This window comes from Thermobia domestica, chromosome 8 (genome assembly GCF_964235325.1).
Source record: "Thermobia domestica chromosome 8, izTheDome1.hap1.1, whole genome shotgun sequence".
Classification (NCBI taxonomy): Eukaryota; Metazoa; Arthropoda; class Insecta; order Zygentoma; family Lepismatidae; genus Thermobia; species Thermobia domestica.
In genome coordinates, this window is record NC_137461.1 from 237995631 (window position 1) to 238010599 (window position 14969).

General features: G+C 36.4%; 1 protein-coding gene across 1 annotated transcript in view; it reads left to right on the top strand.

Moving 5' to 3' along the window:
• Positions 1 to 14969, top strand: part of LOC145691964 (uncharacterized) — a 59159-nt gene that overhangs the window by 24249 nt on the left and 19941 nt on the right. The window contains exon 4 of the mRNA XM_081767261.1: positions 1494 to 1627. Coding sequence (XP_081623387.1) covers positions 1494 to 1627 — 134 coding nt within the window. The remainder of the gene's footprint in view (positions 1 to 1493; positions 1628 to 14969) is intronic.

Sequence of the window (14969 nt, forward strand, 5' to 3'; positions counted from 1 at the left end):
CACAAAGCAGCACTTCTGAAATTCGATGACCAATCATCTTTGGAATACCCACCATTTGACTACGCACTCTTACGATATTATGGGAAGTCTGAACTTCCGATTTCCTTTGAGCAAACTAAAATTACTTCTATAAATTCTAAGAATTGTAATATATTAATTTTAGTTTGACAATGTCCATATTTATTGTATCTTGTTATTCTTCTAGCTTGCGTTGGAGTTATATCATCCATAAATTTACGTTGAATTTTGAATGTACATGCACTTAGCTATAATCTTTGTCTAATTTTATACATTTCCATTTTGTATGCATTTCGAAATAAAATGTGCTATTACAATTTACATTAAGTTCCTTTGTCTTCCTTTGTCCTTTGTCTTTTAATAAGTAGACAAGTAAATAAATATGATTTTACATATTGTAATGTTCTACATGTGCTCCTATCACCACGTGCAGGCTGTATATAACTTCGGATGACAACCACGAAGAAGATGTCCTCGACCCTCGTGAACAATCATCAAATAACGAAGATGAACCAAGTCAACCGACACTTCACGTCAATCTTCACCAATTGATCGTCACCACATCTCTCTAGGACAACTTGTCTTTGAGGGCTTCCCCTTTGTTTGAACGCTTGGTCCTGCCAGTAAAATGACCACTCTCTAATACGCCTGGTCTATTGAGTTTTATCGTCCTCTCTACGACGCTCGGTCTCTGGATCCCTACCACCAAACATCTATGAAAGACTTAGTATTTGACACTGTACTTGTTATTACTGTACATCAAAGGAATTTTTATAATATAAAGTGATTGGGAAAGTTCGAAAATTCCCGTGTACCATTTTTAAACTCTACCTTAAAATATAACTTTACAACATACAATACAATATTATTATAAATTTAACTAATTAAATCATGAAATTGAAGCGGTTGTAAAATAATAAATCTCAGAAAGTACTGTAACTTTGTGTATATATATATATATATATATATATATATCGTACATGTTAAACCGAATTCATCCGGGCGGAATTAAACTTGGCATAGTTTTAGGATTTGACTATCTATACGGAACACTTTCGAAATTAATGAGTAACGAATCATGAAATTTTGACTCACATTTTCGAGAACAAGAAAACTTTAACTTAGTTTATCAGATCTGGATTAAGTTTATCATGTGATACTTCTTGCTTTGTTACACAAGCTTGTGGAATAATGTGGTGCGTTGGTTAGTAGCTATGCACAAAGTATTAAATCAATTGATTAAACATAATGAAAACGTAATAAATAGTTACTATAAATAATAGCCATTTCAGGATGTCTTTGACAGAAAAAAAATTAAAATGAAAGACGATTTTTTACGATTATGCTTACATACTAATTTCCTCTTCTTCTATAGCATTAAACTTCTGTACATGATTTCAAGCTACGAAGTGGAAATTAATTATATCGTGTTACATAACATGTCAGATTTGGTTAATGTATTTTTTTTATTTCAGTGTTGAACCAAAGAAGATGAAATTCGTACTCAATTTTTATATTCCTTCCATGGAGTCCAGAGGTCAATACAAATTAAATGGAACGTTTCTATTTTGGTATTTTAAAGGATCTGGGCCAATGTATATAGCTGCAAGTAAGTAATCTGTTTTTTTTTCTATGTCGTAGTTATTTTCACATGTGTTTATTTAACTCGTCTTCTCCTTTCCTTGTATTTGGGAATAAAATTTCAATTATTGATCCCTATCTACGAACTGCATTTCCTTTAGAAATCCGGATCTCCTTTCGGATGGTTAAAATTTTTCACTAAATAAAGTTATAGTTATAGAATTGTTTGTTATAATTAGATAACTCCTTTATATATTTACTTTGTTCGTCAGTCCGAAAGACAAAATATCGGACTTTGTGGATCACAATTAATATCGGGCAGAATGTAGATGATAAACCAAGAATCAGGACCAAGAATCAGCTAGGAATCAGAATCATTCATGGAGGTGTATTTCAAACCGAAAGTGATAGAAATCAATCATTTCCGGTTTTTAACGTTGATCACTATAGAGCAAAAACGATAATAGGCTGCGAGAAGCGGTTTTCTGCAAACGATTAAAAGTCCCCAAAATACATTTCATCTCCAGCCTCAACCCTTTACTAAAGCCAGAAGTGATACAAATTATGTCATACTTTCGGTTTCAATATTTATCTATATAAACCAAAAATGATCTACATAGAACAAGAGACAGCGAAAAGCGCTTTTGTGAACCGATTGAATGTTCTAAGAGTACATATGATCTTCTCCCTTAGCACCCTATTCAGTCGGGAAGTTCTGGAAATTGACATCTTTCTGTTTAACTTTGATCGCTATAGGGAAAAAAACGATAATAGAAAGCCAGCACCTATTTTATGCAACCAATTAAGCATTCCAATATTATATTCAACCTGCACTCTAATACCTCTCCTAAAACAGGAAGTTACAACAATCTACTATCATTTCCGGTTTCAATAACACAGCCACATAAAAAGAAGTTCTGTACAACGCACCAAAGTGTATGGTTTCAATGTATCTTTTACGCCGAATCCAAATTTCGAAACCCCATTCCGATTGGCAATACCATTTTTATACGGGAGAAAAAATTGAGTGATTTTGGATAAGGAGGATACACAAGTAATAAATAGGCTTTTCCAAGGGAAATCTTTCAAGACTACAGGCATGTAATCGATGTTAAAATATCATATGGGTAGAAATATCTCTCTACCAATCGATGCTCCGAGATGTTATTAATATGATTCACTGTAATTGGTCGACAGGAATGTTGAGGTTATAATGTTATGACGAATCTAAAGTTAGCTTCTATGAATTTGAAGTTTGTTTCTATGAATTTCAGATGATTGGTCTCGAAATGAAGCTCTATATGTTCTTCTTGCATGTTGTTGCAACCAGGACAGCTCCACGTGACAACAGATTTTGTCTGACAGAGGTCCTGAGTTAAGAAACTATACCGTCATGGTAAAGACAGATAAGGTACTTATGATGTGGGGTATCGCAAGCCCAGTATTGGTGGCTGGTCAGGGTGTACAAGCGGGCCCGCAGGTGTCGTCATCATAGGATCACAGCTCCTCAGTAGTGGATGACTTGGCTACTGGAAATTTTAATGCTTCAAGAAGTGATGGTACATCGTCATGTCCTTCTCATCAGTGTAATGTAGACAGAAATTATTCTTGCTTTGTTCGCAGCAAGTATGAGTTTAGGAAAAATAGGAAGATTTTTACGATGGGCTGAAAGCCATTTATAAGAAATGTTACAATATACAGGTAGATATTGCTGATGTCAGTTACGCACTTAATACAGGATGCGGCACGTAAAACCGGCCCGTAAAGTGAACACATAAAATGAAATGTAATGTATTGAATATGATTAACTACAACACATAAATGAAATGTAATGTATTGAATATGACTACTCACCTTCACAGCAGCCTTCACAGCAGGTGCTGAAAGTGTCCTCCGCCCACTTCAACACACATGTGAGCACGATTAAGGAGATTCATATATACCCTTGTCAGTTCTTGTGTTGTAATGCTATTGGTGACATCCTGGATCCTGGTCTTGAGTTCTTCAATTATGTGTGGATTTGTTTCGTATACTCTTCCCTTTAACAGTCTCCATAAGTAAAAGTCACAAGTCTGGACAAAGTGGACAAGTCTGGTAACCGAGGAGGCCACAAGCCTTTGCTGATTGTCCTCTCTGGTGTAAACATCTCATGCACAAGGGACAATGATGCAGCTGATGTGTGGCATGTTGCACCGTCCTGCTGAAAGTAACATAACTGACGCTCCTCTTCGGTCAAGTGTGTATAAAACTCCTCCAGGATTCCCATATACACGTCACTGTTCACTGTTGTCTCAAAGAATATGGGCCCAATAACGCGTGTGGCGGAAATGGCATACCAAGCACCAATCTTCTCATCATGCAAGGGTACCTGGTGGATTGCGTGTGGATTTTCTGCAGACCAATACCGGTTGTTTTGGGAATTTACGTACCCAGACAGGTGGAACCACGCCTCGTCACTCATGATGAGCATTAGTGGATCCAAGAAACCACTGGCAACATTGCTCAACAGCCATGAACAGAAATGCACCCTCTTCTGCAGGTCAGGCTCCTTCAGTTCTTGCACAACACTTATCCGGTACGGTTTTAACTTCAGTCCCCTTAAAACACGTCTGCAACTTCTCTCACTCACATGAACCTGTAGACTCAATCTCCTGGTTGACTTTCGAGGACTTCTTGTCATTATCTCCTCCACCTGCATCTTTAATACAGGTGTGCAGACAGATGGTCGTCTGTTCCTGGGAGCATTTTGAACCGATCCTGTACGCTGCCATTTTTCAATCAATTCCTGAATGGTGCTTTTTGCTGGCACAGAACATCCTGGAAATTTCTCCCGAAACAAATTCTTTGTTTTCACAAAAGATCCAGTGAGAATGAACCCTTCAACAATGGCAACACGCTCGGGTATCGAATACGGCATTATCACACACTGACACTCACCCGGCTTAACACAACGTGGCCTTTTTCTCAACTGGTTTCGACAAGTTTCACTGGCTGCGGCTGCACGTGACTGCTGCAGGTTACGTAAGTCGACCCGACCTTGACACGCCATCTCTTGGTAGGAAGGTAGATTATTTAAGTGTTGCCAAAAACACAATATACCAGAATATTACGACGGGCCGGTTTTACGTGCCGCACCCTGTATAATATTTAATTCTAGTAGCGTTATGCTGCAGCGCAGTGACGTAACTACAATGGAGCGAGTGGAGCAGTGCTCCAGGGCGTACAGGACGAAAAAGAGAATACGAAAAACTGTTCCTTATGGAAAGAACGATTAAGAACATATCAAAAGATTCGCTATGACTATTAGCTGTAAATTGGCTACAGCCGATACTGGGGGGGGGGGGGGAACGAGGAATTTTTGAGAGGGGGGTGCAGGTCTGAAAAATAAACTTGAGACATTTTATTTATTTATTTATTTTTTTTTTTAATATTTGGTTCGCTAACTAAAAATGTGGACTGCAGTGCTTCATAATACGTATTTATGTTGGAGCGACATTGAGGAAAGCCATGATGTTCAACACGAGACAATCCAGGATTACCTTGAACTGGAAACGCATACATTATCTGCAATAAGTGGAGAACGCACTCAGAATCTTCCTTTTGAAAGACATTTTAGAACCTTTTTTTTTTTCCACAGCCTTTGAACAAGCGTTTCATTAGGGACTATTTTACTCCTCAATGAGTGGCGCGCGAGCACCGCGTCCCCTTTTTGGATCATCATTGCGCGATGCCCGGACAATCGTCACTGCAATGTTTGTCTAGCAAGCTGCCTAGTGAAAGTTTTGTATAATGAGTCATTGCAATCAGCGCTCCGCGCCCCCTCCCGGTTCCACCACCACCCGGGAATAAAACGAAACTTGAGTCTGTTTGAAACCTAGATGACACTTATAAAACTATCCTGTACTCCCTACTTATATTGAGAATTACAAGCAAGATATCATTCTACCTTTGAAGTATAAAAGTAGCAGTTTGGATTAAACCATTATTAATTTAATTTCCTATGAACATAATTCATATTAACTATGTAGCTGAAATGCGTGGAGCAAGGGGTAGGTATGAGTAAATCGATGATTGATCGATCCAGGACACAGTAATCGCTCAAGCTTTTCGCCGTAATCGCAGTAATCTAAAATGGCTCAAGCTTTTCGCCCATAAAAAATTGAAGAAAAGAAGTATGGAGAAAATACTCTAAATTTCCAAGACGCAGCAGACTACTAAATATTTTTCAAAAGCTAAAAATTTTTCTTTTCCCTGTTTTTCGTAAGTGAAAAGAGATAATGAAAGGTAACTTACCACATTAATAGATAATGTTATTCTACACCTCACAATATGAATCGGAATAATAATCAGTGTTGCCATCTATAGAAATGACAGTGTGACCAAAATTTGAATTATCCAATAATCTTAGTTAAGTCAGAGACTAGATAAATAAACTCAACGGTAATTGATGACTTATCATGATGTCTGTGTTCCTTGTTAACTACTTTTCAAATATTGTTTGTATTTATTTTGTAATAACTTACATAAGTTTTTTTTACAAAGTAAATACTAATACAAAATACATGTTTTTTTTTACAAAATAAATACTAATAATATTTGAAAAGTAGTTAACAAGAAACACAGATATCATGATGAGCCATCAATTACAGTAGAGTTTATTTTTCTAGTCTCTGACTTAACCAAGATTTTTGGTAATTCAAATTTTGGTCACACTTCATTTCTATGGATGGCAACACTGATTATTCTTCCGATTCGTATTTTCAGGTGTAGAATAACATTATCTATTATTGTGGTAAATTACCTTTCATTATCTTTTTTCACTTACGAAAATCAGGCAAAAGAAAAATTGTTGGTTTTCGATTTAAATATTTGTAAGAGATGTTTTTTAAGTTTATTTTAATCTCTCAACGAAAACATGATATGAAGAAATGTGCAAAATATCTAGGAATGAGTGATAAATATGGAGAACTTATTTCACAGATTTCCTAGTAATTGCTCAATGATATCATAGATTAAATATAGCGACTATATATACAGGCCCGCAACCAGAGGGGTACTAGGGGGGTTCTGCCCCTAAACTTCTCGTGGCCCCTTCAGACCTTAATATAAAATGCTATTATCAATACAAAAAACAATTTGTAGGATAACTTTTAATTACTTGGCCCCCCTAAATATAGTCATGACCCCCCAAAACTCTTAGGCTTTTTGCGGTCCTGTATATCTATCTATCTATCTATCTATCTATCTATCTATCTATCTATCTATCTATCTATCTATCTATCTATCTATCTATCTATCTATCTATATACAGGGTGGTTCAGTAATGTTGGACAGCCCTGAATAAATCGGAAACCAGAAGAGATATTAGCAAGAGTTTGGTGGATCCAGATACTTGTGGAAGGGGGACGTCTTGTGAGGTACCACACAATGTTACCAGGTCAACAGTGTTGCCAGCTCAGTACAAAGTTGTATTTTTTTAAATGGAACATATAGAAGTTTATGCCATCAAAAGAATTAGTACAGAATGTAAATACCAACAAACGAAACCGCACCTGTCAGTGTTGCCAAATAAGGAAGTTATAAAGCTTCAAAGATCAAGAAATTAAAGTGTCCGTAGAGCAAAAGTAGCAAAAAGGCAAGAAAAATAATACTACGAAATGAAAAGGAGTAACCGAAAGAGTAAACCAAAGAACGTACAGCATCCAGTGAGTAACAGGGTTGCCACAGTAAAGGAGGAAAAATTTAAAATTTTGCAGTTGCTATAGGAGGAAAAGTGCCCATATGACATAATGCTGGAAACACCATAGAAAGTCTATGTAAGATTCAGGAATCCTAATAGCGTTTGTTCGAAAGCGATATCTCTAACCGTTTTCGAGATACACCAAAGGTGTGCGGGGTTTGCAACACTGCATAATTGATTTAACGATTAGACCCGTGTAGTTCTTACATTTTGTTGGGCGTAATCATTTTCATTACTCGTTCCTGTAGTTTGGAGGGCGAGGGAATTATTATGCAGTGTTGCAAACTCCGCACACCTTTGGTGTATCTCGGAAACGGTTAGAGATATTGATTTCAAACAAACGCTATTAGGATTCCAGAATCTTACATGAACTTTCTATGGTGTTTCCAGCATTATGTCATATGGGCACTTTTCCTCCTATAGCAACTGCAAAATTTTAAATTTTTTCCCCCTTTGCTGTGGCAACCCTGTTACTCACTGGATGCTGCACGTTCTTTGATTTACTCTTTCGGTTACTCCTTTTCATTTCGTAGTATTATTTTTCTTGCCTTTTTGCTTCTTTTGCTCTACGGACACTTTAATTTCTTGATCTTTGAAGCTTTATAACTTCCTTATTTGGCAACACTGACAGGTGCGGTTTCGTTTGTTGGTATTTACATTCTGTACTAATTCTTTTGATGGCATAAACTTCTATATGTTCCATTTAAAAAAATACAACTTTGTACTGAGCTGGCAACACTGTTGATCTGGTAACATTGTGTGGTACCTCAAAAGACGTCCCCCTTCCACAAGTATCTGGATCCACCAAACTCTTGCTAATATCTCTTCTGGTTTTCGATTTATTCAGGGCTGTCCAACATTACTGAACCACCCTGTATATATATATATATCAAACTCGGTGAGAATCAACGGACCAGACAATTCTGATGTATTTTTGCTTTGCAATTGCTAGAGGATAGGAAAATGAAAATATTCACATTTACATTTAATGGGTGCTATTCTCATTTTATGAGAAGACATATGAAGTTACACGAGGCCCACATTTATATATATATTTGGAAGAAATCTGTTCCTTTACCAAAATAGGATCTCTATATTTGGTGTTTTTTTCTTTCTTTTTTCTTTTTTATAAAGCATTGTGTTAGACAGTGCTCTTCAAAGTTCCCGGTAGTGTTTTTTTCTGCTGTGTGAGGCCTTTAAAATCATCCGTTAAAAATTTGCTATCACATAGGCTTCTTACTCGACTTATTGTTTATGGTAATTTGCAATTTGTCATCTCATTTTGCTTAAGTAAGTAAAAAAAAAAAAAAAAAAAAAAAACTTTCTGGTAGAACAAATCCATTGAAGGACTTTAACAAACGAAACTTCACTTTATGTTTAAGTTGTAACTAATATAAACAAACTGGAATGGGTAGATCGAACTATAAATTTAGGCTGTAATACGGAATAATGTGAGAGATGTAACATTTTCATCGAATATTAATACACATCAGAAACATTTCTTCTCTATCTCTTACAATTGTTATTTTATAGAAATCAACACTGAAATCCGAAACATGTAGGAATCAGTCACAGGTCTAATTCTTATATAACCTCGTTGCTGGAAGGAACGTTAATCTCAAATCAAATCTAAGCAGAGCATATTCCATTTATATTTGTATAAAATAATATAAAAAAGGCCAGGAAGAGCGGTGGTAGCGTGATTACTATAAACTGGGATGTTTACGTTCAATCCCTGGTAGGAGCGATAAATTTCCTTTTCTCCTCCCACATTGTCGTTGGAATAACCAGTAGGCGTAACTCATAATGTGCATTGCTGACGTTAAGATTGTTTATCTAATTTTATGAGATCGCTGTAAGAATATTTAAGAATCATAGGCAACGGAGACTTCATTCCTGAGATTTCGAGTTTTTTAGAAGGCGGAGCGACCGATAAGTATTAACACCCTGTAAACTTAAAATTTCAAATTTTGAGATGCCTTCTATTTGTTATTCCAACGAGGATGTGTCTCTGAAGTTCACTGAGCTTCTTTAAAGACGAAATCTCGGAAAGTACAGTGAGACGAAACATGGTGCTATCTGCATCTTTTATGTGAAATCTGTTCCTTTACCAAAATAGTGCTACTGCAATGTAGTTTTGCAGGTTGATGTGACTAAGAATACAGATTTCCGAAGGACTGTAAAATACTGTGCCCCCCTTGGTTTCTTAATGGAGCTTTTACATATCTTTTATAATCAGATATTCTTTCATATGCTATTTTATTTCCGTACATTTTTGCTTTGAACTGACTGTGAGAGTGGAAGTAATTTTGGTGATAGTGAATATATTTGAATTCGAGATTTCAACGGCTTTAGACATTTAATGCTCCCTACATGTCGAACAACGTGACTTTTGGATGTCAATCTCTCTCTGTCTCTACTAATCCGTCCGTTCGTTCAGTCCGATACACATATACTCGTCTAGAAACCATACTGCTCAAACCAAATTTTAAACCTAAGGTTTTTTAGAAGGTTTCTTCGAATTTTCATTCTAACCCCTAAAATAAGCGTAAATTATTGGAGGGTCAAAGTCAAAATTTGTAATTTCTTGAAAAATCTCGATGTTTTTGTTTATATTTCATAAATGAATATAGGTCTATCATTAATAAACCTATAATTCAATATAAGTTGTTCTGTTTTGGGAAAACTTCCAAAAACTTCTTGATGACAAATTGTCTTTGGACGAATGTCATAAAAATAACTCAAGCGACTTGATTTATATTTCAGAAAATAAATATATCATTAACAGCCCCATAGTAAGCAGTATGTCATTTCTGTTTAAAAATATCTAGAATGGGTTGTTTGCTCTTGAGGACGACTTTTCTGGACGAATTTTTCACCAAATCTGAGGTCATTTTGTTCATATTACATAATTCACTAGAGTGCTTACCTTTGGTGTTATAATCGTCACCAGGTTATATAAGTAATTTTTCTGGACGCTCTGTATATTTTGGAAAGACGGAAATCATTCTTCAATTTACATTTCATTTCTGTGACGCAAATAACTTCTTTTCTTCGGTGGGAGCTGCAAGTAACTGATTTCTTTCCCACGAATCAAGAACGAAAGAGTCTTTTATCGTTCACTCATACACATATCTGAAACGTGTTTTCACCTTGAGAGAACTTTAGTGAGTAACAAAAACCACATTCAGTATGTGAACTATATGTATGATAATTGTATTTCTATTACTTGGATTCTCAGTGTTTCTTCCTTACTCATCAATATGCAAAGACTACATTCTATAGTTATTTGGAACGAAATTGAGTGCTTTCTTCAATTATTTATGGAAATACTGGCAGGCGAGAGCAGATCAGGTGCAACCTAGTCAGACCGTCGACAAGCAATGTCGTTCAGCCAATTTTATCTAGAAGTTCTCACGCTCGTACTACTCACCCCCTCCTTATATATTGTGGCCAGTGAACTGTGAATTAACGCACATTCTTTCGACATTTAATTTGCATATCCATACAGGTGGTTTCACCTATTTACATTTTAAAATGAACTGCCAACATTGATCAGTCGGTCAATCCAACTCATATCTAGAGCACCTGGATTCTAGGAGGTTTTCTCCACGTATCAAGATAGCGAACACGTTGGTTTAAGTAGCTACAGAATTAAGTAAAGGGGTGTGCGTCTCATAACCGAACATAGACTTGTGCAACATCTAGCCCTCTTTAGTGAAGTCCCGGGTCCGCAGACCCTGTGCGTATAAGTAGTAAACGGGTCCTCGAATGTCCTAATTCCACATTGTGACTACCTGTATTTTTTCTGCTGGATACGGATTCCTCTAGCAGCTACTAGGAACTTATGTCGTGGGATTACTTTAGTGTTACCCCACAGTGTAAACAACATGTGCATTAGTGAAAGATGTGAGAAAAGTGTTTGTGGTGAGGCCTCCAAATAGAAACTTCTATTCATCTATATACGTGATTCAAAGGGCTATTAACTTGCGAAATGTGAAGTGTGTAACGTGCGTTTGAAAACAAAAAGGAATATATTAAAATAGTAATATCGCATCGTCACTGGTCAGGGTCACAATACGCCACCCCCAATATTATTGTAGAGAGTATTAAGCATTAAAAAAACTAAGAGAGTATATAAGCAGGTATAAGCACTCAGCTTCTAATTAACGCTATTAACCTGCATAAGCGATAATAAATTATTTATTTCCAGCTCCTAACTTCCACGTACCAAAAATATTAACGAATATCCAAATACGAATTATTATTTAGGTTGAATAACAAGTATCTTGAATTTAAATTTAGATAATTATTATTTTCGAATAGAACAAGAAATCGGTACAACAGCTTACAAGAAAATGTAACACTCAAATAATGGTTCCAGTAGTCAACTACCCCAAGAGCTCAAACTATAATTCATGAAATTTCAGGAATTAATAATTATAACTAATTCTAATAATAATTTTAGGTTCAAGTAATATTTCTGATATCGAAATATATTTTTAAATTTTAAGACAAAAGCTAGAATATCCAAGTTGACTTTAATGCAATTTAATCTTTAGGTTACAGTTGTCAAATTAATTGATTGACGGTCTATAACTGATTCTAAATATATAATTAACTCAAAATAGCAAAATCATAGAATAGACTCACCCAATTTTAGATGTTTAACACTAATTTATTTCCAGAAATCACAATAATTTGTTGTTAACAACGGATAAATATTATACACCATTATTATAACCTTAACAACACTTGGTCAAAAGGTCCGACCAGTTTCAATTTTCCCTGAATTCTGACGTAAACCGTATCTACAGAATATCGCGTTGAAAACTGTGATACTAGATGGCATAGTTACCAATTTATCAGTGTTCCCAACACTTGTACATTCATAACATATGTTTGACTTTTTTTTTCAACATACAACAAGTGTAATTTTGTTTGTGGAAATAGTCAAGTGTCTATGCCCATATCAGTGTTTAGTGTTGTGATTATTTTCCTTCTATATAGCTTTTTTTTTTCTTTTTTTTTTTACATTTAGTGCGTTTAATAAATAAGCATAGTATCATTCTATTTAATGTGTTTCCTTCTATGTTTGAATGATATTTTTGTGTATTTTGGTCTGAGCTATCATCTGCATGTCAGTGAAGATTCCGAGACGAAACATCCGAACCTCTCTGTGTTTGACGCTCATCTCATCGTTGAGGCCTAACGGCAATCCGGCAAAAGTTCTATAATCCCTGTTTGGAAACGGCCTTTAATGTCTTAACCAGGTAAGTTCAGATCTCCTGAAAGTACTCGGTGGGACACCAGAGGGGCAGATCCGGAAAACGGTTACAGTGTGTGAGATCCCTGGTTCATTTCCTGCCCACGTAAGTTTATGGTGGACAGCATCGTGTCCGTGGGACTTCTCGGGGCACTCTGTTTCCTCCCACAATTTTATTCTGCCAACTGTTCCTTCATCATTGACTTGCCTTAATCATTCGTCTCCCTTAGCTTAAAGTGTATAATCGTGGGACTTTAAACTGAAAGTTTTCATTTCAATTTTTTCATAGTACACAAAACCTTTCCCTTAACCTCCCCTAACGGGCACCACTCAACAGCATATAACTCCATAATACTAACATATTTTATTTGTTCTGGCATAAATATATGTGAGAGGACTCTTTATTTTACGAATACTCTCTGGTATGGACACGAACAATATCTTTTTTGCTCCACCGTTTGAGTAACCGCTTCAAACAAAATATGAATTACTCTCTGCTCATAGGTATTTTGCACGCAAATTACTTTCGGCAATTTGAAAATAAATATTCAATTGATTCTAACCAGTCTACGAATTACAAGCAAGTTTCACTTAGAAATAGTGTCTGCAGAAACGGTCATTTGTTCGATTCCCGGAGAGGACGCTTGGTCATGAAGGTATAAAAATCTTTTCGAGCTAGTCACCCTCATTTTCTTCCTTCACACCAGATAAATGCTGGATGATACGTAACATACATGTCTCGGGTCACTTCCTTCCTTCTCCACTTCGCCGGATTATGCGATCATCTAGAGACGTCATCTATTATATGAGATGTGGCCCCGTGCAGCATAGTCTCTAATTTTCTAGTTTTCGGTGCGAGCGATCTCGGGTTCGATTCTTGGCAGGGGCACTCGGTCGAAAAAGTGTAAAAAGCTTTTTCAGTTAAGCCATCCTGAATGAGGTTTTCCTGTGTTTTCCTCATTCACACCAGGCCAATGCCGGGGTGGTACCTAACTTACAGGCCCCAGCCCGCTTCTTTCCTTCCCCAATCATTTTTTCCTTCTCTTTCTTCGGATAGTATCCTCGCCGACGGACGTCATCCTTCATACGTAACGAGCTACATGGCTATAGAGGCCGACAGACCAAAAATCTAAATCCCAACTCGTAACTCCCTTATATGTGATGGACTTACGCAGCCATAGATGCCACAAATATGCTTCCTTATTTCTAGTGTTCGCACGATTACATGACAGACAACTACTACAGCCATTCATAAACTGTTGTAATTGGTTAATCTGTTTACATTTTCAGTATTTAATAACATGAAAATAATTCTGCATATTCTTATTGGATTTCTTTCAATTACAATGCAGTCAGTAAGCGAATTAGGGCACTTTTATAGAGATATAATTTTAACTTGAAAATTCACAGTGAAACACTATGGTATATACTGCACGTCCATATAAACACATCCCATAACAAACCTTGTTTTGTGTATAGAGTAATATTTCTGCATCATTTGTCCCACTAATTTGAATTTGAGTACAGTATTTAGAAAGCAACCAATATTTCCATTTACAACTAACGTATTTTCTGTATAGTGCACATAATTTCCACATATGATGTGATAAACATAAATTTGAGTAACCTCTCTGTAAGAGACACTTTTGAGGACAAATATTTGAGGGACACCTACCTACACCTTGGCTGCAAGAGCCTTGGTTCTTAACGCTCTAAGACGCATGGTCATTGGGCTCCTACAAGAACTTGTATTTTATCTGTGATATTATTACTATTGTATACAAGAAGAATCTTTTATAATAAATACTGGCGCAAATCCCGGGAGGGATGAGAGGGACATGCCCCGTCCAATCTTGAAACTGGGGGGACTGTCCCCCCTATAATCCGAATTGAAATGTGAATTTTAGGGAGAAATGTGATTTGTGTCCGATTGCCACAAAAGAAAATAAGATGAAATTGATGCCTTTCCCCCCAGAATTGGCCTCAAATCTGTTCGCCTCCCAACGTTGAAGACAAGTCTGCTCCACTGATCCTCCACAACATTATTTTTCAACTTCATAAATATTTTGAACATAGCTTTTTTTTTCTAAACAAAAAAAAAAAGTTATGGGAACGGTCTTACCCGTCCCTCCCAAGTTGAAGACAGATTTGCTCCGCTAAAAAAAGATGATGGAAAGTCCAAACTCCCGTGTGCCATCTTGTAGCTCTACCCTGAAAAAAGACAGAATTGTACGTTATACTTTCATCAAAATGCGTATCTTAAGGGTGGAAGTGGTTCAAATGCTTTTCATAAACCTATATTCTGATGCAATGGACGAACATTTCAGTTAGTAAAGGCTAAAAGTAAGTCGAGTCAAGCGTTGC